Source organism: Carica papaya, chromosome 4 (genome assembly GCF_054855325.1).
Source record: "Carica papaya isolate Zhongbai chromosome 4, ASM5485532v1, whole genome shotgun sequence".
Taxonomy (NCBI): Eukaryota; Viridiplantae; Streptophyta; class Magnoliopsida; order Brassicales; family Caricaceae; genus Carica; species Carica papaya.
This window is the reverse complement of record NC_142312.1, coordinates 21,752,665-21,780,647: the sequence shown is the minus strand read 5'-3', so window position 1 is coordinate 21,780,647 and position 27,983 is coordinate 21,752,665. Positions and strand designations below refer to the sequence as shown.

The 27,983-nt window shown below is 34.5% G+C and overlaps 1 protein-coding gene across 2 annotated transcripts; it reads right to left on the bottom strand.

Annotated features, from left to right (window-relative positions):
- Positions 1–3: 3 nt before the first annotated feature.
- Positions 4–13,763, bottom strand: LOC110824865 (uncharacterized). Of its 2 annotated transcripts, none has more exons than XM_088218133.1 (10): positions 13,054–13,763; positions 9,633–10,024; positions 9,205–9,449; positions 8,942–9,026; positions 8,643–8,828; positions 8,397–8,561; positions 8,098–8,301; positions 788–959; positions 519–690; positions 4–432 (listed from the first exon to the last, which is right to left on the bottom strand). In XM_088218133.1, the coding sequence occupies exons 2-10, from the start codon at positions 10,014–10,016 to the stop codon at positions 339–341; spliced, it is 1,707 nt and encodes a 568-aa protein (XP_088074259.1). In that variant the 5' UTR covers positions 10,017–10,024; positions 13,054–13,763; the 3' UTR covers positions 4–338. The 2 variants fall into 2 exon arrangements, with proteins under 2 accessions (XP_088074259.1, XP_088074258.1); XM_088218132.1 differs by having other exon boundaries at positions 9,633–10,029; positions 13,054–13,762.
- Between the last annotated feature and the right edge of the window lie 14,220 nt (positions 13,764–27,983).

Below are 27,983 nucleotides of genomic sequence, written 5' to 3'. Positions count from 1 at the left end.
TCATTAGAGGAAACTAAAGAACCTTTAAAAGATCAAGCTTGTAAAATAAAAGCTGTGAATCGAAATACATTATGTTGACAATATTCAAGTGCTTTATGCATTTCCTATATATCTCACTACACTTCTTCAAGTTTTCCTGCTCCCAAAATTGCGACACTCCTACCTGGCTTTAAATTAATTCTACAAGATCTCAGACGGTTTCCCAAAATTACAATATTTCTTTCCTTCACTTGGGAAAACGTGCCTACTTCAAAAGAATTAATACTTACCTTGATTGCAAGCTGTTGCTGTTACCCGAGGATGTAGCTAAGTGATCTAAGGAAATAAGAACATCTCTGCTACTGCTGCTGCTCATATATCTGCATGTAAGCCTCTGAGAGTGCAACCATCTGAGGGAGAGTCTCAGAAACATGGAGATCCTGCATTTCGTACCTGAAACCATGAATGCCGGATATGTCAGACACAGCCAAAGGTTCATTTTAATCCAAACCTATGCAATTATGAAAAAGATTAGTTACCATAGCTCTTCTGACTTTCGTTGCACAAAAACCCTATAATACCCATCCTCAGGTTTACCATCGTGTACTATATTTGCAATCAGATCGTACTTTGACCTTAACTTCTCACCCTCTTTAGGTGTAGGCAATGGTATGTAATCCTTCAATTCCAGATTTTTCACCGGAAAGTTGACTGTGAAGGTCATAAAAACAAGTTTTAAGTTCCATGAATGCTACAGCACGGAGATAACAATTAAAGAATTTTTTTATTCCATTGCAAATTAGTTCACCTAATGTTGGATTCTTCTCCTTGAAAAAGTTATTCTTCTTAAACCGCACCATATGGAAAATAATGTAAGGTGGCAATTTAGTAACACGATATTTCATCCTCGCTACACGAGGACGAACAACTTCTGTCACTGTTTCTCCATCAAATTTCTTTAGTATGCTGAACAGAGGAACCTGAATTAAAACTACATGTAACATTAGCCAACAGTTATAGATCTTACTAAATATTTCCCATGGACTAAAATGAGATGAAGATTCAGATGAGTAACAAATACCCAAAGAGAAAACTATAAGCATAGTGAGATAACATCTAACAAAAGCCTCCAAGGGAAAGATTTCTATCTTGGATGCTGAATTCAATAAATAATGTAAGTCGCACACAGTTTAACTGGGAAGTGACCTAAATTCTAGTGGAAAATGATAAAAATTTGCGATTACAAGTAAAATTGAAATGATGAGATTCAAATTCCATTATGTTTAACAGAAATTATAATGCATTTTTCAAATTCCACATAAAATTCCATATAAGGTCAATTTTCATCATCTGTGGAACATTTTCATAAGTTTCTCATTGAACTAACCATGAACTGACAAATGATTGTACAATATTTATAAATTTGTTCCAAATATATCGCAAATGTGAATTAAAAACAGTATTCGAGTCTAATGCCTTCCTGGGACATTAATATCGTGCAAACTTCTGCATCTTGCTTGAATCTTAGAAAAGAATGTTAAGATATATGCTTATGCTACTATTCACATTAACTGTCAACACTGCTAGATAGAGCTCCTTCTTGAATATAAGATGCATTCTTTTGGCTTCCATACAGTTACTGGTTTGAAGGTTAATTGAGCTAAACCAGACATCGTTTGGCCACATTCAATGGGAGTGAAGAGGATCTCCCAAGGACCTTGGGTTGTAAGAAAGTTCTTTCCCATTAAATATCTTGGTTCACCTCTTGGTGCCAACATTAAAGAAGCAAGTCATTGAGGTCCCATCGGGAACAAGATGGATAAAAGCTGGCAGGTAGAGAAGGGGGCAAACTTAACTTGCTTAAAACGGCACTTGCAACCTCCCCACTTATTTTTCCTCTCTCTCTCTCTTTCTCTCCCCCCCCCCCCCCCCCAACCACAAACAAAGGAAAGTTGCAGATAGAATTGAGGGCGTCTGATGCCACTTCTTGGGGGGCTGAACAAACGAAAATAGGAGACACCATCTTGTGGCTCTGAACCATCTAAAACAACTGATACATAACCAATAAAGGAAATTGAATGTTTTGGGAGTTTTACTAAACATCTTGTGGCTAATTGTTGCAACCATTACTTCATCCCCTCCCCTCACCATTAAGCCACCACCACCAAATAAGGAGCAGGGGACTACAACACGCCTCCTGCCAAAGCTGTTGTCTGGTGTTGCAAGAAGCCCTTGCATCCTCAACACTAAGCACTTCCATAGCAGCTGCTTAAGTCAGTACAGGCACACTATTAAGCCGCCGCCGCCACCACCAAATAAGGAGCAGAAGACTACAACAGGCCTTCTGCCAATGCGCCGTTGTCTGGTGTTGCAAGAAGCCCTCACATCCACAACGCTAAGCACTTCCATAGTTAAGTCATTACAAGCTCCAACCACGTCAACATTGTTTGACTCCATAACTGAGAAGAGGAGCCACCAATCTATCTTTCAAGGGAAACTCAGTCCATGAAGACTGTAAGAAAGTCAAGCGTAAGCTGCATTCGCTGCCTCCTGCGAGCTGAGCTACCTGATCCGAGTCTAGCCAATCCACCTGAACTGAGCCTAGCCGAGCCAAATCTTGAGCTGATCTAAGAAGATTTGTTGCAAAGACTGAAAGTTTTGGAATTTCTTCCAGAGGTACTAAACTTCCAGTTTAATTCTTGATTTCCATTGGTTAACATCAATTTTGGTCCACATTTTACCACCTAATGGGCTGCCCGAAACTGTACAACCTTTTCAACGTCTCCTAATGACCCAGATTCCAGACTTATCAATTAAGAGCTACAAATGAGCACAAATCCTTAAAAACTAGGAAAAGATGACTTGAATAAACTTCCAAACCCTCCACAAGGCAACCTAATAACCTGATAAAATTCATTGAGCCAGCATAAGGTACTCTTCCTACTTTTGCTCCTATCAACAATGCTTCTCGTCTTGAGTCTGTAGTACCCTAATTTTGTCCGACCTAATTTTTCATTTTCTGAGCCTATTTCCCATTTTGAAGCCTCAAGTCTAAACGTTTAGTGAAGCCCTTCTAAATCCCAAAGAAATTCCAAGCCCTTTTTATTTTTAACATTTTTTATTTAAAATCCAAACAGCACAAGTCTTTTAATTTAAGACCAGAGCCCTCTTTTTTTTTTTTTTTTTAAATACCCAACCCAAAAATTGAACCTAACCCAGCCTTTGTGTAAATTAAACCTTAAATCAAAATTCCAGCCTGGTCCTCTTTTAAATTTCAGCCAAATAATTAAACAAAATCAAGTCCAATGTTTTTAAAACAATACCCAAAAAGAGCCCCAAACCCGATTAGCCCAAAAATTAACAACCCAACTCATCTTCTTTTCTCTTCCCCCTGGCCCAGCCCATTCAGGCTCACTAAACAGCCTCCCCAGAAACGACATTGTTCATGAGACTTTTAAAGTTTTCATTCTTCTTCCTTCGAAGAACACAGAAGAGAGGAGGGGGCAAGGCTGTGTGTGTGTGTCGGGAAGAAGAAAAGGGAACATAGGATCTCAGTGCCGCCAACATAAAAAGCATAAATAGGAGGCTGTCGGCACCAGAGGGAGAAAGAGAAAGGCTGAAGATAGAGAGAGAGCAAGCGAGGGAAGAGAAGGCCGTGTGAATGCAGTGCAAGGATCTCAGCTGGAGACGATATTTCCGGCCTCAGGTGTCAGAAGATGATGAGGAATTACACAAAGATGAGTGGGAGCTGTAGCATGAAGAAGAAGAAGCTAAGAATTTCTGCTAAAAAAGGGTGGCCGGAGTTTCGGGTTTGAAGCACAAAAAAGTCGAGGGAGGGAGCTGTATGTCGAAAGAAAGAAACAGACTAAAGATGGAGAGGCAAGAAGGGCAGGAAAAAGAGGAATGGAAAGCTGTGGATAGAAAGAACAAAAGAAAAAAAGAAAAACAGAGGCGAAAACGAAAAGAGAAGAAAGGGGACATCAAGAGGCATGAGGAAGACAGCTTGCAATCAAAGAAATGAGGAGTCCTGAACAGCAAAAGGGGTCAGTGAACACGAGTGGGTAATTTGTACTATTGTTTGAATGGAATGAATATGAACATTGTAAATGCTTTTTCCTTCTGTTTCTTGTTTCTGTTGCTTTGCATTTTTGTTTTTTTTTTCGAAAGAAAGGTATAAGTAAAAATTGCTATAGGCACCAAAGGGGGTGCCACCCATTTAGCATTTACAAAGTAATCATCCCAAGCATTTCTGTGTTATTGGGGGGTGTTGATTAAAGAATGCAGGATATGCCTGAATTAAGGGAAGTATAATATTAATTGGAGATCTGGATGCGTTGGCAGTGAAACAGTCTGTTTTTTATCATGACAGGAAATGGTATTTATTTGTGCTGAAACCTAATTACGAGGATCTATTTCATTCATCTAATTTGAAATCTCACAAAATTGCGACTTGAACCACATTTAAAGACATTTTTAACATCTCAATTTAATTGAAGAAATGAGAATTTGAAAAAACGAATTAATTTTTGAATATAAGCTAAAGAGAAATTATTCACCAAAAATTAAATGTCCTTTTTTTGACGAAATCTCAAAATGACGCAATGTTAAAATAAACTGAATTAGGTTTGTACATAATTTTCCTATTTAAAATGTTGCCACGTGATTCTATTTTCATCAAAACTTTCCTATTCTGCATTATTCACCCCAAAATATTTGATAAAAAAACCAGTAATAACAATTAGCACCTGATCCCGCTTCCAATAAGATCGATGATGACTATCCTTTCTTTGATTAAAAATTGAAAAATCAAATTGGGATCGAGGAATTAAAATCTTATGGATTAACTTTGCCGCTCACATCACCTCAATTCTGATAGAGTCCCATGCGAAATTTGTCCAGGTGTCTCAATCAAACCCTACAGTTAGGGCTCTCCATAGACTAGATTGGACAACAAGACCAAAAACGAAATAAGATAGAGGATCTCGACTGAAGACTGAACCGAAAAGGATCATTTTTTTTTTTTCAGTTTTGATGGCTTCTAATTTTTTATCTTTTAGAATTAATATTTCTTTTGTAATTTGATTTATTTGAGGACTAGACTGGAAACTGGACTGAAACCGGATTTCTATTCCTCTTATTCATGGACGAAATCCAGTTTTCCTGTCCAGTCCAGAATATGAACACCCCTACCAGTAGGGTAGAAATCTTTTCTACAAAGACAATTCGAACATGACTAAGTGAAAGCTCGCCACAGACAACTTATTCGTGGTTGAATCCCAAGTAGAGATGATAAGCACTCGCCACCACCTACTAAGGCATGCAAACCACATAGAAGTTACCAAAAGGATCCATGTTGATGTTTCTCATGCCTTAGATCCTAGTCTTTTCCTTGATTGATTCGATGCTTTAAAGTTAAAGTGGTATTATATGCCTAAACAGAGAATCTATTAGGTTTAACAAAATGATGGATCTGCTAGGAATTACTGGCAATCTATCCACCGAGACTAAGAGCTTTTGGGAGATCCACTTACCACACAATGGGGTGTTATGAAACAAAAGTTGAAAAAAAAAATTCTCTCACCAATTACAGAATTAGGTTTCTTGAGAAATTATTGAATTTGCAACAACCAAATGATAGTATAGCTGGTTATGTAAACCGGTTTGAGGAACTCATGCCATGGTAGAAACTTGAGGAAGACCTTTTGTCACTATTTGTAGATTCATCAATTTTCTAAGAGTAGAAACTGAAAAGGAAGTGTCCATGTACTCTTCCGAGTCTTCAGAAGAATCCTACCAAAAACAGTAAAAAAGAGAAGTATCTCAATTTTCCCAATACTCGTACCTCATTTTTCATAGTAGAGTCAGCTAAAGTCTAAGTCTGCTCTCAGTCCAGTTAGAACACTAAGCTTGCTATCTCTCAAGCATGTAATTCTATCAATCCTTGTTCTAGTGGCCTTCCTAGTGTCCTACATAATTCTTCAATTCGCTGTCATTGTTGCCATGACAATGGTCACATAGCTTCCAAGTGTCCCCAATGTGTTTTGGTTGTTGAGCATGAATCTTATGATTCATTTGTTGTTGAAACAGAAATTGTGGATCCCATTGAATATTCAAGTGATGGAAATTACTTAAATAATCTGAAAGAATATTGGTGCTATTTTTTTTTTGAAATAAAAAGTGCTAATGTAGTATTATAAACAAAGTACCAAAAGGGGGTACCGCCCATATACAGTAAATTTACATTCTAGTGAGGGTATCAATGACAACCCCAAAATCTAATCCACTCATCGTGTCACGCCCCAATAACATATTCCCAAAAAAATGAAACCACCTATCTCTCAATCTATTCACCAGAGTTTCCCTTCCCTCAAAAACTCTAGGGTTTCTCTCTTTCCAGATGATCCACATGAATATTGGTGCTACTTATCCTGTTTATTCCCCAATTTGTCGTCTTAATGATCCTAAGGTGTCTCTATAGGTTAAGGCTACTACACCTTGGGCTCACATCCCTCTGCCTAGCATACCCCATAAACCTCTCAGTTCCCCAGCACCCCAAGACCCAATTATTCTTGACTCTTCTGTTATAGAGCCTTTGCACATTAGTGACTTTAGAAAGGTCAACACTTTACTAACTCATTGAATGAACACCTCCTTCACCCATTACCGACCTCTAAAGTTGACCATATCTTCTTGATGTACTTGACCACATGGATACGGATAATCTTTCTGAAGTTTGGAATTTATAACCTTATCGAGGTTTCATGGAGCCTCTAGCTCTTTTATCTCATATTTGTGCAAGCCATGCTAAATCTAAGTGTGTGTCGCCAACCACAAGTGACCTTGTCACCATAAGGAAAATGAATGTTATTATGACCTCCAAACGCCAGTTTCCATGAGTACCCTGTTTAGTGGAAAGGTTGCCCCAAGTATACTGTTGTATGGATTGACGAAGCCATATTGCAAGCACCTTGAATCCCAAGCTCTTTATTTGTATTATAACTTGTCGAGTCAAGTTATTTGCAAGAGGAGAAGAATGATGCATAACCATTTAAGCCTGAAAACACAGGCTGATTATGATACTTTTTAAGAGATTTAAAGTAGCGAGTGGAAGTTAGATAAGCTTTCTGAATGATTATTAATATGGTGGTAAACCTTCAAAAGAGGACTTCTTTCTCTTTTCCCCATTGCCCGTCATAAGGCCGCGACGTTTAGGGATAGTTTTGATATGTACAATGGCTACAAATTCAAACCTCAATGATTGGGAGATCAGTTATTGGGCCATTCTTCTTAATATGGTGGAGCACACTCCAATCCAGCTAAACACTCATGGCGACCCGCTATGCAAGCTGTCTAAAGATGGAAAGCTCCATATTAGATCCTTCTACAACCACTTGTCGGTTCCTAATCTAGTTTGAACCACTTTCTTTGGAAGTATGGAAGCTGAAATCTGCTTGAGAATTGCTTTTTTCTTTTTTCGGATTGGGAGGCAGCTTAAGAAAGCATCTTAACCATCAAAAACCTTAAGGAAAGGGGCATAATTCTGGTCATAGAAGCTTATTGTGCAACCAAGAGAATAAATCCCCAAATTATCTTCTTTCTTGTTCTCAAACATAGAAGATTATGAAATTCAAATCTTAATCTTAATTTCTGCTGGGTTGTTAGTGGCTTTGTCAAGGACGAATTGTGGGCTTAGACTGGTATTCCAACTAATAAGTCCAAGAAGAATTTCCTGCCTTTATCCATGTCTATCCTTTAGTTTACCGGGGAAGAGAGGAAAAAGATAAAGCTTTTGAAAATATTGTATCCTCCTTTGCTTCATTCAGGATCATTGGCCCAAGACCTTTTATTTTATCTAAGGGCCTCCAAAACAGGGTTGGTCTTGTTGATCTCTTTGATATTTTCTCTTTGAGAGAGTTGTAGAGCATTTCTAAATGGGTTGCGCTCCTCAGTCCCTATTTACTTTTACATTCTCATTCCCTTAAATTATATAAATACATATCAAAAGTTTACACTATTAAAAATACAGGCATCCAAACACAAGTCAGAGGCAATCAAAAAAGAAGACAGAGGATAGCTCTTTTAAATTCAGTTAATCAAAAGAAAAAAGTAAACTCATACCTGGGGTATAATATTTTTCTCCATCACATCTTTGAAAAGCGGTGGTGGTGGCAAATCCAAACCAAGCATCAAGAATGGCATTCTGGAAGTTTCCATTGCAACATTATTATGTTCAGCTCCATTAACTCCATTCTGATCATCAACATTCTCTTTCTTCTCAGTGATAGCTGTCCTCTGATACTCCTTCACAACCTCTAATTCACCCTGTCAAACACAGCAAGTGCGGTAAGCATAATTAAGTCACAAACAGAAACAAGAAACAACAAGATCAAAATAGCCGACGGAATAGTAAAAGGAACCTGAAAACACTGGTAGATTATGCTGTTCTTCTTTGAAGTTCTAAGATCCGCGTGTAATGTGTTAAGAAGCCATGACATAAATTCGACTGGGTCAGACTGTGCACCTATTCGAAAACGCTTTTTACTGGCCTTCATGACTGCCTGCAGAAACTCATGCGGACTCACCTGTCAACATGTAAAATATTAAACAACTAGAATCCTTTTAAACAACAAAAACTCCATGAAAAACAGCAACTAGTATCAAACCTGTCCTTTAAAATTTCGAGCATGCCAAATCTTTCGTGTGAGTTCACCAAATCGATGGACAAGTGGAGATCTGGACTGTTGATAGTTTTCAGGGATTAGGAAAAAATTTCTTAAGGGGGTGACCCTCATTAAAGACTGAATTATGACATTCACGAAATCTGTCTTCTGGATGTTATTCAGCCCAACCTAAAGATTTCCAAGGATATTTCATATATAATAATAAAAACATCAATGAAGGCTGTAACAGGTAATATATCAATACTTTATTATAATTCAATAATATGCAACATATTAAGTACCATTCCTGGCAAGTAATCGGAACCATCAAGCGCCCTAGACCACTGCTTATTCTTGTCAAGCTGTTCAACTTGTTTCCTAGTAAACCTGCATATACATGGTACCCAAAAACCAAAATATTACAACAATTTAGACTTGAGCAATCTGGAAGAGAGGAGACACATGCCTTCACTCGGGTTTCTGCGCACAAAAAAGCTGTTCTGGAGAATTTTAATAGGATTACAAACAAAAAAGGTGTAACAGAATTAATCAAATAAACGAATACCTTGGATTAAGGACATGACGAATATCATCTAATGAGGGATCATTAATTTCATATCCATCAGGAAGACAATAAACTTTCTCTGTTCTAAGATTTATATAGACATGATGTCCCGCTTCCAAGCTATGAGTATATGCATGGGATTTCTGTCCTCTTCCTTGGTAATACTTCCCACAGACAAGACATGCATAAACATTTAAATTTGACAAAGAGACAGAGCAAAACTTCTCAAAGTCAAAATCCAATACCTGCAGAAACATAAACTAGTATTTAAAATTAATTTCTTAATAATCAAAGTTTCTGGATAAAAAGATGTATACTTAATGAAACAAAGACGTAGCTACATATAACTTGTAGTAATTTCTGGAAATCCAAGTGCATAACAACTTGATAAAAACAGTATTCTTCAGTAATAAAATTGAGAAGATCACCTGGCGATTGACAGTATCAAGATATGGACAGTCCCTTCGTATTTCAATCTGGCGGCTTAGTCTACCTTGACCGACTCCTTGGTCATGTGAAGCATCATTACCTTCCTCACCCTCATCCTCATCATATTCTTCACTTTGAGCTCCCTGACCATTCTGCTCTATCCTGGCAATTCTATTATCTTTTCCTCCACCATCACGAGCTGTTTCCTTTTGCTCATAATCTTCCTCCTCATCATCATCATCGTAAGTATTAGCCAAAGGTAAGAGTGGATTTTCAAAGCCAAGTGGTGGAGGAGGCGACGCTGATCGCTGAAGCACCCTCTGCTTCTTTGAGCCCCTTTCTTCCTCTCCCATGCTATCACTATCTTCTCGTTTTGTTTTCATGTTATTTACTTTCCTTGAATTTCACAATTAACAGAAATTACATCACAAATAACTGACTTTGTTAAAGCACTTCCATTTCTGAACTTCTCTTCTATAGAAAATGTATACACCAAATATCAATGTTTGTTTGTCTATAAACATGTTTACACAAATTTATGCCCCGTTGGTATATCCATTAAATACATAGAGAAATAGATAGAAATGTTTCTGCAAATCTATCAGCACATCAGTTTTGTTCAGGCAATTAATGGCATAAGAATGAAATGATGAGAATAATTTAACACCGAGAATACAATCAAATATAAGAAATACATATAAAAATTACATAAATAGAAACCCAGAATTCTTATCAGGGTATGGGGAGTAGATCACTCTTTTTTTAATTCCATTTTCCTTTACTTTTTCAGCAAATAAACAAGAGACCAAAAACTTATCAAACACTTCTTATCACATCTAGATGTCATAGAAGCTCTCCAAAAAAATCAAGATTAAAAGTCACTATTGATCCTTTAAGCAATTAGATACACAGTTTTTTAAAATACATCAGGTACCAAAATATGCACCACTTAAATAGAGATCTAAGTCTAAGAAACAAACAAAACAGGTGTAACAACCCAATGAACATTAAAGTTTAAAATCATAAATGACAGGAATCATCACTGATCCGATTGGGAGCTGGATCAGACATTTGATATTACTGCTAATTTTGTCAACTCAGCCCCTTTACACTAGTATAAACCCCCATTCAGTGTCCATTTATTCAAAATTATAGTGCCAAATCATCTAATTTTCTTTTGAGTGGAATCAAATGATCTAATTTGAAGCAACTAAAGTCTCTAAAAAGCCAATTTCATTTGCAGTTTGAAATCTCAAAAAACATGGCAATGAAATATCATTAAAGGCAATGCACGCATATAATTGTGCAAACAATGACATTAACAAGGTAATGCTCTTAATGGTGCAAAGGTTCTACAGAAACCATTGAAGTTTCTAGAATTTGACGGGGTCCTCAATAATCCATTTTAGGATGGAATTAGGCACTAAAAGATGCATTAGTCTAGTCCAAAAGATTTTAAGTTCAGAAAATGACAGTGTATAAAAAGTGATGAGGCACTCATCTGGTGGTATTGGCTAAAAACTTTGGCTCATTATTTCTAAACAAACAAATAATAAAATTAATGACATGCAAGGATCTAAAATGAAAGAGAATAAATGTCAAGATCTTGAAAATATGTCATACAACTTGTTTAAAGTCACAAAACAACCATATTTCTATTTCTTTTGCGCTTAAATGTTTAAAAGATGTCTCTTATGAATGTCTAATAGGGCCACGTCTGAGTAAGATATTACTACCACCTACTTAAGATCCCAAACTACGGACAAGTCAGCAACTATCTTACATAAGCAATGGTTTTAAAGTGTGGAAAGAAATGAAAAATGCCAAGTATGCCATTATCTTATAAACTACGTTCAAAGGGAAATGTTTATTCAAAGAGACTCTTTCCTCAATTTTCTTTAAAACAGTGACCAAACCCTCATAAAAACCAACTAGCTTTGAGTGACAACCCAAAACTTAAACTCCACCGATCATCGACAGCCCCATTTCTCTTCTCTTTTTTAAGTAAATTGGAAACACTGGCACAGTCTAAAACACCAAAAACTAAAATCCAAAACAAACTAAATATACCAGCGAAAAAGAAAACAAGAAGAAGAAAATCAAAACCATATTTAAGATAAAATCAGAAAGCTGAAACAGATTTACAATACTAAACAAGCTTGAAATAGACCTAGGACTTGAAGGAGTGGCAACCATATTAAAGAAAGAAGAAACCAAGATTGACCCCAAAACTCATATTGACCATGCAAAATCCCAAGGGAATGCAAAACATTCTTCATCCCCAAAGAATGCCATTGTCTGATTTAGTCAAGGATAACTGTTTTAAAGGATTAAAGCACATTGAAACAACTACTTTATTGCCCATTTTTGAAACCTGAAGCAATCTGTGCAGGTTTCCAAATAACAAAACTAACTTCCCTTTTATTCCTCCCGCCATTCAACAATAATCAATTACTCATTCATGAGGTAGCATCCACAATATAGCAAGGAGAGACATCCGTATTTTTTAGTCTTAGATTTATATATATATGGGCATTCTGGTTTACCAGATATGTATCAATTCATGAACACCTTGGTCCAAAAGAAAAACACAAAATAAATGGACTACACAGGGAAATATCCAAGAAATCCACTGCCCGTATAAAGCTTTTAGTATCCTACCGTAAGGACTGCTTAAACGACTCTGGCAAAGACCCAAAACTTATTTCAAACTTCTGGATTAAAACTACCATTTCTAAAAAAATAAAATAAAACAAAATAAAAAAAGAAGAAAGGACAAGGAATTACTGAATCCCAGGACATCTGGAATATCATTTTCTTAGATAAAATCTGGAATATCATTCAAAAGAACTGACTATTGATATTAAAAGATGACATGGATTTGAAGATTGAGCCTTAAACAGACTACAGGCCTGAACAAAACTTCCCAAATCAACCACATCATGACCCTAAATTAACTGACGTCAGACTCACATACCCAAAGGCTATGAAACTTAAGGAGTCATACAGTCCTTATAGAATGAAGCTAACTATGATGTTTAATTCTCAAACCAAACCCAAAATCAACGTTAAAAGAGATGAAAACCCAGACTCAGGCTAGTACAGATTAATCAAAGAGAGGAGAGGGATGCATTATTGGCATTTTCTCAAACAGATCCTATGGAACAGATACATTGATTAAAATATCCAAGCATGCTCAGGCACAATACTACAATCTAGAAGGAATCATTATTATAGTAAAGGAAAAAGACCAAAACATAAGCAACAGCAATAATTTGAGGGTTTGGACTGAAAAAACATCACAACAGCTTTTCACTTATCGTTGCAGAATCAAACCGAAACAGATCCATTACTGGGCATCATTCAACTTAAGAGAGCAGAGATTACATATTGAATAAGAACATTACATGAAGACTTTACCTAATGGAGGCCCAAGCTGATAATGAGCTGTCTTGGTGCTTTTCTCCTGTTTTAATAGCTTCTGGGATTTTCGCCAAAGTCTCCTCTGATCTCTGTGCAATGAATGAAAGGAATGGGAGAAAGAAACTCTCTCCCTCTATCACTTCTCTTTATTTCTCTCTTTCCTCCGAATCACCTGTCTCTCCTTTTAACTCCCTCTCTCCAAAATCCAATTCTACTATCCTTACTTTCTGTTTTATTTGGCTGCTAATGAACCCTCATTTCTTCTTTTTATTTCTCTCGTTGCTAATGAACTCTCTATCCTTTTTCTCCCTCTCTCTTACCCCTTCCAGAAACCCTCGCTCTCTGTCCCGACCGTTCTGTTCCTCTTCTGCTCGCCGCTCTGTTCGTTTGTTCTCAGAAGCACCGACCTTCCCTCTCCTGCTTCCTCTCTCAAATTCTAACGATTGCCCTTTCCGGATTCAGTTAATCGGTTAAACCGGTCCGTTCGGTTTCTCGCATGCACCTAGTGTTCACCTTTTCTGCTAAACACTTCACTCTCTGCTAAACCTCGCTTTCTCTCCACTTCTCTAATCAGATGAGGGAAAGCCTCCCAGTATCCAAGAAGAAGCTCGAAATCCCCCGAGAGACAGAAGAACAATTTCTCTCCCCTTCTTTCGCCTATTTTTCGAGAAGAACCTCTAACTTCTCTCTCCCCCCTCTTCCTTCACTTTTTATCTTCGTCAACATTTCTTTTAATCAGTTGTTTGGGCCAGAAATGATTAGCCCTGACATTTATTTCTTTGGGCTTCCATGGCTGGTTTCATCATAAGTATCGTGGATTTGAAATGGATCACCATGAAGAAACTTAAGCTTAAACAATTTTTTGGGCTAGTAATCTGGACCAAAATATTTCATCATCATTATTAATATCAATTAATTTTTAATTTCAGCACAAACTGATTGACCATATAATAGTTGAAACGACGTTTTTCATTTGCGATTTTTACCATTTTGTTTTGTTTATTTCTTTATTATTATTAAACATAAAACTTAATGTTTTTATGGTATTTATTACTATTTAATATTTTTATGATATTTATAACTTTCATCTTAAAAAACCAGAGACTCTCCACTACCACTCAAAATATATTTTAAAGGTTTATTTTTTGTTAAACTTATAAGTTATTACTAGAGTGTATTCAACATATATTGAAATTGTTCTTTATATTTTATATAGGCATGGTTAGATGATTGTAGACTTTTAACCAATATTTTTGTGGTACAATGATTTTATAATTTATTTAAAAAAATTAAATTCTTTTATCAATTGAAATAATCTTTATCAATGAGAAAAACTTAAAATTTGATCTATATCTTGTAATCTCTCAGGGGTAACAACATTTTTTTCATTGTTGTTAACTTATTAAGTTATGTAAATGTAGTATAAAAGAGGAAGAATTTGGAATGTAGTTCAATTGTTCTTTCATGTTTTCATTTTTCAACAAATGGGTTTAATATATGTTTTACTATATGTAATAGGTTATCGATTTATGAGTCCGTTTAAAAGTAATTAAATACAGTTAAATAGAATTAGGTCTTAATGCATCAAGTTTAGGTATGAGCTTAATATGTGCGGATACTATTTTTATAATTTCTCGTTTTATGATGAACAAAATAGAAAATGCAAAAATATGTCGACATAAATAGACAACTATAGTTTTCGAATCACACGTGTATCATTTTATTTTTTTTGAAATTTTGTCACCAGAGAAAAATAGTTTTTGAGGTCGTATGTTGATTCGGAAGTATCTACCACATGATGTAATCCAATCTTCTGCATTAGATTCATGTGCGCTTCTGTTTATTCTTTCTCATTGATTCGGTACGAAATTACATGTTTAGACTTATCATATCTGATTTATTTGAAATTTTTTTCTAATAATTAGTATCAGAGCCAGGTTCGTATTGAATTTTTGAGATTCAATTTTTTTTTATTTTAAAATTTGTATTCAAAATTCATGATTAAAAATATAAACATATATATAAATTAATATACATATACATGAATGAAATTCTTAAAACGAAGATGGGGCTGAAGCCGTTGCATGAAGAAATAACATGTGTTGTGGCCATAGCCACAGTAGAAGAAAGAAAAGCAGCGGCCAACCGCCCCTACACGAAGAAAAAAATCGAGCGACAGCCATGGCTGCCGCATACGAAAGAAAAATGTAAAAACTCGGCCAGATCTGCTTCCGTAGAGGATCGGCCCTGTCACGCGACCGTTTAACAACCGAAATGGTTGTCAAATATCGCGTGTACCGGTCGATTTTTTCTAGTCATTACAGAAGTAGCCCAAATGCCTTCGGGCGTGAGGAAAAAGAAGGAGAAAAAAAAAAATTTTAGTTAGGCTTCGAACCAAAGGCCCAAAATGGTTTTCTTTGGGTTTTCTTTTAAGTTTTAATTTGAAGTTATATGAGCTTAGATCCCAAAAAAAAGGAAGAAGATAATGAAAGGAAAAGAAAATAGGCTTGCTTGTACGTGGCCCACATCTCATACGGGTTTCAGGCTGGGCCGACCCGCCTAGTACCCGACCCTCTTGACCTGATCGGAAGTTGATTGGTCAATGGTCAACATTGACTTTGACCAATTAACGGTCAACCCTTTTTCCTAAAAAAAATCAAATTTTTTAAAGATATTTTTTAGTCATTTATATGGTTGATTTTCTTTCTAATTCAGTCTAAATTTGATTTTAATTCTGAATTTAAATATTGGTATGTGTATATGCATATTGAAATAAATCAATTTAGACAACATGTCACCAAAGTGAAATTTCTTATGGATTATTTATTTATTTGATAATGTAAATGATTGCATGAGTGAATTTATGTGAATATTAATATGCTCAAGTGAATGTTAATATTTAACATTATTATATTCTATTTATTGTAATAAATACGTAACAATTATTCAGTATAATATGTGAACTTTAAATCGGTCTAAAAAAGATATTGCTTGATGTGTTTTTATTATTTGTATTTAATTAATGTTATAGGGTACTACTTATAAATTAATATTATGTCAAAAGATAGAGTATTAATGGAGTGTTCGGTATCTTAAGATGAGATATATCTTTATTTAAAATTTATTATTAAAGTTTATGGTTTAATATTTTTATGTGTTAGGTATCTTGAGATGAGATATATCTTTATTTAAAATTCATTATTGAAGTTTATGGTTTAATGTTTTTATGTGAGTATTAATTAATTTATTTATTTTTATGTGTTATTTGTTCAGTTTCCTTTACTGTTAGGAGTATTACCGCGAATGTGAATTTTATCCTAATGCTGAACGGCACAAAATTTAAGTAATGGAAGAATAATGTTCAACTTGTACTTTAAGTTGTGGATCTGGATTGGGCTTTTTGAGTTAACCAACCCAATCAGATTACTCGTGACAGTACCCCTAAGGAAAAAAAAGAGTTTAAAAAATGAGATCGGTCAACCTGTATAAGTACGTTAGTTATGGAACATGTTATTTTAAAAGTTTTTTAAGGTACTATATTTGATAAGATCACAACAAGTAGAGATTTCTTTTATTCTCTATAATAATGTTTCGTCAGAAGTGATAAGGTCGAGACATGTACATTTTTGTTGACTCTTAATTTTATGAGGTAAGGAAATGGAAACATCAGAGAGCACATAATGAAGATATCACATGTGCATGCAAAGCTCAAAGCACTTAGAGTGAATTTTTTCGAAGAAGTATTTGTGTACTTTATTTTGATTTCTCTTCCACCACAATTCAATTATTTCAAGGTGACATACAACTGTCAGAAGGAACCATGAAATTTGAATAAGCTCATTTCACTTTGTATTCAAGATGAGGAAAAGCTCAAGTTTGAGAAGACAGAGAGTACTCATTTGGCATTGATCTAAAAGGATAAGAAGAATAAGAAAAAGAAAACAGGTAAATCTGTTGTGGCTCCAGTACAACAGAAGAAGTAACAGAAGGTTCAAACCAAATTTTTTTTTTTCTGTAAAGCTCTAGGACACCAAAAGAAGCAATGCGCTAACTATTATGCGTGGCATACAAAGAAATGTATGTTTCTTAATTTTGTTTATTTTGAAGTTAATTTAACTTTTGTACCTACAAACACCTGGTGGATAGATTCTAATACCACAACTCATATCAGTATGTCTATGCAAGATTGCCTCAATTGCCGCAAGTTAAATGATAGTGTCATATTCATTTATGTGGGCAATCGTAAACCAGTCGAGATGGAAGCAATTGAAAAATTTAGATTATTGTTAAAAATTAGATTTTATTTGAATTTAATAGAGATTTTTACTCTATTGTCATTTAGATAGAATGTGATATATTTCTGTATTGGATAAAGTTGGGTATTCATGTTCATTTAGAAATGAAAAATTTAGTATTTTTCTTAATTCAAATCTAGTTAGTTCTGGTTCTTTATCAGTGCATGATAATCTTTATCTGCTTGATACAATTGCTTCTTGTAATGAATCATTATATGTTAATATAAAAGTTGTAAAGAGAAAATTAATAAAGGAAAATTTTGATTCATTATGGCATAAAAGATTAGGTCACATCTCCCAAAAGAGAATTAAGAAACTTGTGTCAGATAGAATTATAGATCCTTTTGATTTTATAGATTTTGACAGATGTGTCCATTATATCAATGGGAAGTAGAAAAATATTAAGAGATTCGATGTCAAATGGCTATGGATGTAGTAGAACTCATTCATATAGATACTTGTCAGTCGTTCCATATGGTTTCTTATATTGGTCAATAATATTTTATAACGTTCATAAATGATTATTCTAGATATAGCTAAGTCTCAATTCTTTGATGTGTTCAAGAGTTTTAAACAGAAGTTGAGGACCAACTCAACAAAAGAGTTAATGCTGTTATATTTGACTGTGGTGATGAATACTATGGTAGATCTTATGGATCAGGTGAACAGTGTTCAAGGCTGTTTGTTTGATTCCTAGAGAAATGCAGTATCGTCCCATAATACACCATGTCAGGTTCTCCTAATATTAATGGTTTCGCTGAAAGGCAAAATATAACATTTAATGATATTGTGAGAAGTATGATTAGTCATTCTACCTTTCATGAATCACTATGGGAAAAAACATTAAAGACTGCAACATATTTACCCAACAGAGTTCCAACTAAATTAACTACAAAAGCCCCTTATGAGTTTTGGATAGGTAAAAAGTTTAGTTTGAGATATTTGCACATCTGGGAATGTCTAACTGAGGCTAGGCCTTATAGGCCATAAGAAAAGAAACTAAACTCAAAAACTATTAATTGTTATTTTGTTGATTATTCTGAACAATCCAAAGGTTACAAGTTTTATGATCCTACTGCTAAGATAATTTTTGAGCCAAAAAATATCCAGTTCTGTGAAGATGTTGAGTTTGGAGGGGGAGGGGGGAGTAAAGAGTTTGAGATCTTCTCTTTGAAGAGAGATGGGTCGACGTTTCTATTCCCTAAGTTGCTCTTGACAATGATCAGGGTTAGATACTTATACATAGCATTGTTCAAGAAGCAAATCCAGATAAAAATAATGTCATAGCATCTCACGTTCCTGTTGAAAAAACTATTCCTAAAGCACAAACTTCACACTCTCAAGAACCTATAGCATTAAGGAGACTAGAGAAATGAGAAGTGTAATTCTAGATGATTATATTATATTTTTCTAAAAACATGAGTTTGACATTAGTATAGTGGAAGATGATTCTATCAACTTCTCTCAAACCATAGAAAGTTCTAACTCTCAAAAGTTGATTGATGACATGAATGAAAAAATAAAATTCATAAAGGACAATGACTTTTGGGATCTTATCCCATTACCTAAAGATGCGAAACTCATTGGTTGTAAATAGATATTTAAGACCAAGAGGAATTCGAAAGATAATGTGGAGAGGTACAAGGCTCGTCTTATCGTTAAAGGTTTTGCACCGAAAGAAGACATTGATTATAAAGAGACTTTCTCTCCGATTTCATTAAAAGACTCTATTGAAACTATAATGGCTTTAGTGGTACATTTTGATATTGAGTTATATTAGATGGACGTTAAGACAATATTTTTCAATGGTAATATTGATGAGATAATTTATATGGTGCAACAAGAAAAATTCGTATTCGGAGATGTAAAACAAATGGTTTACAAACTAAAGAAATCCATTTATGGACTTAAGTAGACTTTTCGTTAATAGCATCACAAATTTCATCAAGTCGTCATCTCGTTTGGTTTTAAGATGAATTTAGTGGAAGATTGTGTATGCAACAAGTTTAATTGAAGTGAGCATATTTTTCTGATTTTATATGTCGATGGCATACTATTTACCAATAGTGATATAAGCTTATTGCATAAAACCAAGAGATTTCTGACAAAAAATTGAAGATAGAAGATATTGAGGACGCATTTTTTATACTAAGAATTTAAATACACCAGGATCACTCTCGGGGTATTATTAGATTATCACAAAAGAGCTACATCGAAAAAGTTCTTAAAATGTTTGGCATGTAGAATTGTAAACTAGGTAATTCCCTTGTGTCTAAAGGAGATAAATTTACTTTAAGTCAATGCTCCAAGAATGACCTAAAGATTATGGAGATGCAAAAGATTACTTATGCTTTAGGTATAGGGAGTCTTATGTATGCACATGTTTGTACGCGTCCGAATTTTGCATATATTATTGAGATGTTATGTAGATATTTAAGTAATCCAGATATATATCATTAAAAAGTAGTCAAACACGTCATACGATATCTATAAAGAATAAAATGTTATATTTTCACACATAAGAGGTCAAATAGTTTGGAGATCATTAGTTATTCTAATTCTGATTTTACCGGATATCTAAACAGTAGAAAATCTACATTAGGTTATATCTAATTGTTTGTTGGGAAAGTTATTTCCTAAAAGAGTGCTAAGAAAACACTTGTAACCTCTTATACTATGGCAATAGAGTTTATAGCTTGTTATGAGACATTTAATCATAAAATATGGTTGTGAAATTTTGTCAATGGATTGCGTATTATGTCTTGAAAGACCATAAAAGTTATTGTGTGACAATAAGTCTACAGTTATGTATTACAACAATAATAGGAGCTCGACGAAATTAAAACATATAGATATCAAGTTCTTTATTGTTAAAAAAAAAAAGTTCAAAGTAAGTAGATATCAATATAGCACATTGAAACAAACTCCATGATTGCAGATTCGCTCACTAAGGAATTACAACCTAAGATCTTTCATGAGTACACTGTTCATATAGGTGTTGTATCCTTAGATGATATATAGGTTCAGTGGGAGTCTTATACCATAGTTGTATTTATTTTGTAAAATATGTCATAAACTTTGTACTTTGGTTTTGGTTTATGGATATATGATTCCATTTTAGTTATTATATTTTGGTTTTTGGATTATATATTATCTATGAGTTTTTTTATAAGTGATCTCACAAAAGTTAAGGTAGGACTTGTTAGAAATAGGCATGCTTAGATCACATAGCATGTAATTTCCATACCGCACATCCATACTTGATCCACGTCGTTCGGTTACACTAATATACGTGACCATTGATGGGTTCAACTACAATAGCTGTAGCGAAGACTACCTTGATTTTAAGTCATTATAATTGACGAATGAGATTATTTAGTGATGCATTCAGGTATTAATAGCACAATTTTGAGTACTCCTACAATTATTTAACGCATAGTTAGGTGTCACATAAAATCTAAGTGGGAGATTGTTGGATTTTTTCAATAAATGGGTTAATGTAATCTTTACTATGCGTAATAAGCTATCAATTTATGGGCTCGTTTGGAAGTGATCAAATACATTTAAACAGAATTGGACCTTAATGCATCAGGCATATGTATAGGTTTAATATGTGCAGATCATTTTTGTAATTTATTATTTTATGATAAGAAAGATGGGAAATACAAAAGTATGTCAATATAAATAAGCGGTTATGGTCCCCGAATCATACGCAAATCATTTTATTTTTTTTGAAATCTTGTCACCAAAGAAAAATTGCTTTTGAGGCTGTGTTGATTCAAAAATATTTATCGCAAGACAATTAAATTTTCTGCGATGGATCTAGGTATACTTCCTTTTATCATTTCTCATTAATTTGGTATGAGATTACATATTTAGATTTATTAGATTTGGTTTAATTTGAAAAAAGTTTTCTAACATTCAAAAGAAAAGGAAAATTTTAATATCGATTCTATGTATAACAAGATATAATATTATTTGAATGCCATAAAAGTTCACTCCTTATATTTATGTTTGATTAAATTTCGGTCTCTAGTTTGGTTTTTATTTGGTGTAAAAAATAGAATTGATTCATCAAATTTTATAAGAAGTGCTAAGTATGGATATAGATGCATCTTACTAGATTTTGATTTTATTTTGAATGTTTATTTAAGTGTAAAGTAATATTAAAATGCTAAAAGATGAAGATATTTCATATTGGTTTTGGTGATTGTAGTGTTGTGTCATTAACATAAGTAAAAGCATTTATATACAGATGTATGGACTTTCGTTTTTAATTAATATCTCATGGATAACTCATATGTAGAGTTCTTTAAAAAAAAACTTCATAAAATAGGTCAGCTTCTCATCATTGATTTTCTTACTTATCAGCATCAATTATCTCCCTTTTTACTCATTTCCACTTGTATATATCTTGACTTATCATTTTTGAATTGAGTGATTAATGGCCAAGATATTACTCAATTACTTGTAAGAATTGGTATAATCTTTTAAAGTTTATGGTTTAATGGAACCTTATACTTGTTTGGTCAGTTTTGAAAACAATATTTTTGTATTGCTATAAATTGATGATTTGCTATATGACAATATGAACACTCAATTTGATATTATGTTTTCTTAATACTTGGAAAATATTGGTTTATTCTTCCTTCAGCTATTAATGTGTAAAAGCAAACAACATGATGGAAAAGATTATTAATTTTATCATTTAATATTGGTGCTATAAAATTAAGTAATTAAGTACTTCATATAAAATAATTGATAATGATTTGTGATAAAACAACATTAACATGATAAATCATTTTCAACTAAAAAAAGTACTTCCTGTAAATGCTATATCAATAATTGAATATAAGCAAAAATGTTTTATTTTCTAATTAGGTTTGCTTGAATTAGGGTTAAATATGAAGAATACATATTTGTAAATTATTTATTAATCATATATTATCCGAACAATTCTTCATAATAGTTGCTAGTGAATATTTGTGCTTACAGATGTCTGTAAATAGATCTACTAAACATGTACCACAATTTAAGCAAATAACCAAAGGAATGAAAGGCCAAGGTAAAGTGTAATATGGATTGACATCATGTTCATCAGGACCATCTCCATCACTGTCAATGCAATGGGATATTCATGATGATAGTTAAACTAAAATTTGTAAAGGTTTAAAAGATGACCAACTAGACCAATGTGAGTTATTTGGGAACATTTTACTTTTTTCGAAAAAAAATGGTGATAAGAAAAGTAGATGTAATTAGTATGGTGCAATTTTTATGATGATAGTAAAAGAAATGGAAATATATCACTAAGACATCACATCGAAAAATGTAAAAAATGTCACAATCTTACTATTAATAGTGTTGACAAAAACATTATAAGTTGTTTGGGTAGGATGGAAATATAGAAAGCTAAAAAATTAAATCTTAATGGAATTAGAAAATGATTATAATAGATAAAATGATGTGATCCCAACTCGGCCAAAAATAATCCCAGAAGTCTAAACTAAGTCCACCCTTGAAAGGGTTGAAACTCCTAGCCCAAGAAGCAATCCAGTAACAGCCCATATCCTAAATTCGTCTAATGAGGGACTCGAAACTCAATCCATGTGTCCAAGAGAGAGAAACTCAAAGCTCTTGCACATGGAGTCAAGTACCCGACCTAGTTTGCACCCAAAGAGATCTAAAACTTGTGACCAAGTTTCAGTTAAGGAGGGGATAGCCTTGAAGGCCCAAAAATTGCCAAAAGGAAGGTCCAAGCTAGATCCAACTTGGCCTAGAGATCCAAGCAAGTCAATAAAATGAGCTTGAGGCCCATGAGAGAACCTATGGGCTTTAAGAATTGCCAAGAGAGATGGGAGAACGACATTTGGCTCAAAAAGAGACGGGCTCAAGGTCTTTCGGCCAACGCAGCATATCAACCCAAGAGAAGGCCCAAGATAGGCCAATCAGCCTCGAGGAGAATGACAGATAACATGTGTCGTGCACATGAACTGCCTTTGGCATATGTGCGGACCATCATATGTGCGAAAAAGCTCACACGCACATGCACGACCACCTTCCACGTAACACAACACGGGTATGTACAGATATCCCGATCTGCATGCCCAGCACACACCAAATATGTGCACAGACAGTAGCCCATGCGCCCCGCACGCATATGTGCGCAACAAGGCCCAATGTGCACATGGAACTAGGCTGGGCAAATCCGCTCGCACGGCCCAACAAGCTCACTACGTCGCATGCACGCGGACCAAGCTGACATGTCAGCACGACCCAACAGTCTAGCCATGGACCCGCTCCAGCATGTTTGCGGGTCCAACTCGCATGGACAACCCCTTCACGCGACCTGTACCCATGGCCCATGTGCCACCCATATGCTACCCTCATGGCAACCCCCTTGTGTGAATCTTTTTGGATTCTTTTTCTTCATTTTTTCTTCTTCCACTATGACTCTTCTTAATTGCATATTTTTCATGTGCTTTTATCCAAAATTCATATGGGATAATTTTGTAATTATTTTATTAATTAATTTAGTATTATTTTAATATAAATTTATCTCATGTGATATTTTGAATTATAGATTGGATAGAATTTTATCTTTTAATTATTTTCTTAATATTTAAGTATTTGTATTTGTTTAAAATTATTCTGAAAAAAGTCTATATAAAGATCTTTACCCATAGGTTGTAAACAGACATTGAGAAAAATAAAAATTGAAGTATTTGTTTTATTCAAGAATTTACTTTACTAATTTTTTTAGTATGTTCAAGTTCTTCATAAAGTAGCGAGTTTTCAGAAGTCTTGTTGAGCCAGTGAGCATAATTAACTTATCGAGTAAGTTCATGGCATATTTCTTTTTCTCATTTTTAATTTATAAGTTCTTGGTTTTTATGCCTTTAGGTGTTGTAGATTCAAGCACAGGGAGGGATAATTTAGACGGTTAAGTTTCTATATTGTATGTTTTAGGAAAGGTTATAGGAGTTGATTCAATCCTCTCCATACATTCCCACGTTATAAATTGCCTTTTAAATTTGTTGAGGGATTAGAATTTTAGCAGTTCATAACAATTACTTGTTATAGGTTCATTTTTCCATCTAGATGGACAGTTGCTAGCAATTGTTATCAATTATATTTGAATGACAAACAAAAATTGAACCTAGTTTTTAAGAATTATCGAGTTTCTCTTACTATAAACATATGAACTTCAATTAAAAAAATAAACTATATGTGTCTCACGGCTTACTTTATTAACATTGATTGGAAATTACACAAAAGAGTAATAAACTTTTATCTAATTTTAAGTCATAAAGTGATATCATTGATAAAGCAGTTGAGAAGTGCTTGCATGATTAGTGAATTAAGAAGATTTTTATTGTGACTATCAATAATGTTAATTCAAATAATCTTACAATTTTCGTACTGAAAGAGAAAATTTAATAACATGGAAACTAGTATTTTGAAGGATACGGATATTCATATAAGATGCATTGCTCATATTATTAACTTCATTATAGTTGATTATATTAAGGAGAGTGATCAATTGATTGCTTGTCTAGAGGAGGAATAAAATATATAAGAGAATCACCATCTCGACTACATAAATTTAAAGAGTGTGTTCAGCTTGAGAATGTACAATGCAACAAGTTTTTGTCTCTTGATGTTAGTACTAGATGGAATTCAACATACTTAATTTTGGATGTTGCTAAGAAATTTAAATAAGTATTTAATATATATAAAGAAGTGGATCCATATTATAGGACAAAATTTCAACTACCTAGTGATGTGCTTGATTATTTGAATTGGATGTGTTAGGAGATTGGTTAAATTTTTGTATAACTTCTACAAGCTTATTTTACGGGTTTCGAGATGACTTTTATGTCACATCTAACACATTTTTTGAGAAAATTCATGGAGTAAATTGTATATTATGAGATATGGGAGAATCAATCATGATTATTCTATGTTGGCTACAATAGCTAAAAGAATAAAGAAAAAATATGATAAGTACTAAGGGAATATAAAGAAGATTAACACATTAATTTATGTTGCCATTGTGCATGATCCATGTCATAAGTTCAAATATTTGACTTTTATTTCATGAGAATGTTATGAAGGTGCACAAGTTGTAGTAATTGTTGGCAAAGGTGAGGGACATTCCAAATGAATTATATGATGAGTATAAGATAAATGCATAACCATAGGTGAAACCCTTAAATGGTACTAGTGTTTGTCAATCGAGTTAATGTAGGTCTCAAGTTTTTTCTCAACCTTCACAGGCCAAACATAGAGAAGACTCAAGTTACTCAACTCGAAGCATAAGGAGATTTGAACCTGTTAAATTTGTGTACGAAAAATTTATAACTGACAGTGAAACTGCAAACAAAAAAATTAGAAATTAAGAGATACTTGGGTGAAGACTATGATGATAATGATGATGATGACTACGATGTCTTTAAACTGGTGGAAACATAACAAACATAGATTTCTATCATATGTACGGTGGCTCTTGATGTCTTAATAGTTCTTGTATATATTATTGCCTCTAAGTCTTCATCCAACAAAGATGGACATGTTCTTGATTCATACCAGAGTTCATAACTACTAAGATTATACAAGTTCTTCTTTGTGTACAGGATTGGTTAAATAAGATTTTATCATTAGAATATTTCGAAGATGATGTAATAGAACTTGATAAGCATGATATAGGCATGACTACGAACCTTAACTATTTAACATTCTAATATTTATAGTTTTTTATTCTTAAATTTGACTTGATAATATGATATTATATTTTATTTTCTTAACTTCAGAATTATCCTCGATCCCATTCTTTTAATATTTTATTTTATGACTAAAATCAATAATTAGTTTACATCTTATTTTTTACTTGGATTTTGCAGTAAATTTTCGTGGGGATTACGTGACTACATGTAACACCCAATTTATTATTTTTGTTTTTTCTTCTTATTATTTTTATATATATTGGAATTTTAGTTTAATTTTTTAATATTTAGTTTATAAGGTTTTAATTTAATTTAATTTAATTTACTGAAAATAAAAATAATAATAATGATAAAATAGGGTAAAATTATTTTTGGGATTTAATTGAAATTGATTTTGAGAAAAAGGGGTGAAAATTTAGATTCTGGGTGTGTTTTTGAAAAGAAAATCAGAAACCAGGGGTCAAAATGCAATTTAGAAAAGTTGCACCACGTCAGCAGCCACGTTAGCAGCCCAGTCAGCGGCCCTGACCAACCAGAACACGCCGCGTGGTAAGGAAGCTGACGCGGAAGACCACGCGGACGGAGCCGTGTGAGCGATCCGCGTGCACTCGATCGAACTATCCAGATCTCAGGCATGCGGATGGTCCAGATCTCACGCGCACGGACGGTCCAGATCTCACGCGTGCGGACGATCCAGATTGAATCACGCACGGACGGCCCAGATTTATTTCCATTTTAATCGCGATCGGACGATCCAGATTAAAACGTGATAGACGGCTGAGATTAAAAAGGGGAGGTTATAAATAACCTCACCCGCACCCCACCCCAAACCCTAGCCGTCAGTGCCTCGCTGGAGAAGAAGAACCAGACGCCGGAGGAGGCGGCCGCCGCCACCGCACCGGAGGGTTTTTTGACCGCCAAACGATGTAAAATTTCTCCTATTGGCTCATTTTTCGATGCTGAATCCGCCTATGGCCAAATCGGAGCCAAACCACCGGAAAATACTGCCGAAGTTCAGCAGTGCTGCCGCCCGCTTATCTCGATTTTTGCCTCTGATGAGGCCCTTTCCAGTTCCCGTTCGATGCAATTTTTACACCACTGTGATCACCGTTCTTTTCTCTGCAGGTTAACCGGAGCAAAACATCAAACCGCGACTCGCGCTGGAGAAGCCGCCGCACCCGAGAGTACCCCCGCCAGTAAGTCTAGGTTTTTCGTCATTTTTTGGCCCACCGAGGGCCCTAGGGTTGTTTTATCATAGGAACCAATGCAAGTTTAGCCGAATTCGGCTGAAAACGGCCAACCTGGGGCGGATCGCCGCCGTGGGCGGTGGTGCCGTCGCTGGAGCATGGCGGAGCCGCCGTGCCGGAATTCTGATATTGGCCGAAAGGGGCCCTAGGTTTGATTTGGGAATTTTTGGGACATGTGCAGGTACCAGTAGTGCGTTCCAGTTTTCCAGGAAAAATTCAGGGAAATTAGAGACAGTTCATAGGCGCACTGTAGAGTCGATTTCAGATCCCGAAACAAGTAAGGATCTCTCACCCTATCTCCTATCACGACATTAAAGCTTAATAAATGATTAAATGATATTTTATGACTTTATAGATATCTATAATTGATTGAGGTTGCCAATGGAGCCCGAATCTGATATATTGTTGGTCAGTTGTTGTTTGATCTATTTTTCAGTATTAAATGCAGTATGGTATTTGATGTATTTATTTTATAGTTTCGTATGAATGAATCATTATTTTTTTATTATGGTTTGAATTATAGTGAACCCAATGTTGTATTGTTGTTTGCTGTTATTATTGGTTTACGTGTTTGTGTATGATTGAAAAAATTGAGACCAAGAAAAATGGAAAAAAGGTTATGTGAAGTGATAAATGGATAATGTGGACAGTCTGACTAG

Bases quoted from the DNA above. Each gene is read 5' to 3' on its own strand.
- LOC110824865 (XM_088218133.1), bottom strand. From the start codon at position 10,016: ATGAAAACAAAACGAGAAGATAGTGATAGCATGGGAGAGGAAGAAAGG. The intron at 960-8,097 runs GTATGAGTTTAC...GTTTTAATTCAG, and splicing joins AGAAAAATATTATACCCCAG to GTTCCTCTGTTCAGCATACT. The intron at 691-787 runs GTGAACTAATTT...TGACCTTCACAG, and splicing joins GGAGAAGAATCCAACATTAG to TCAACTTTCCGGTGAAAAAT.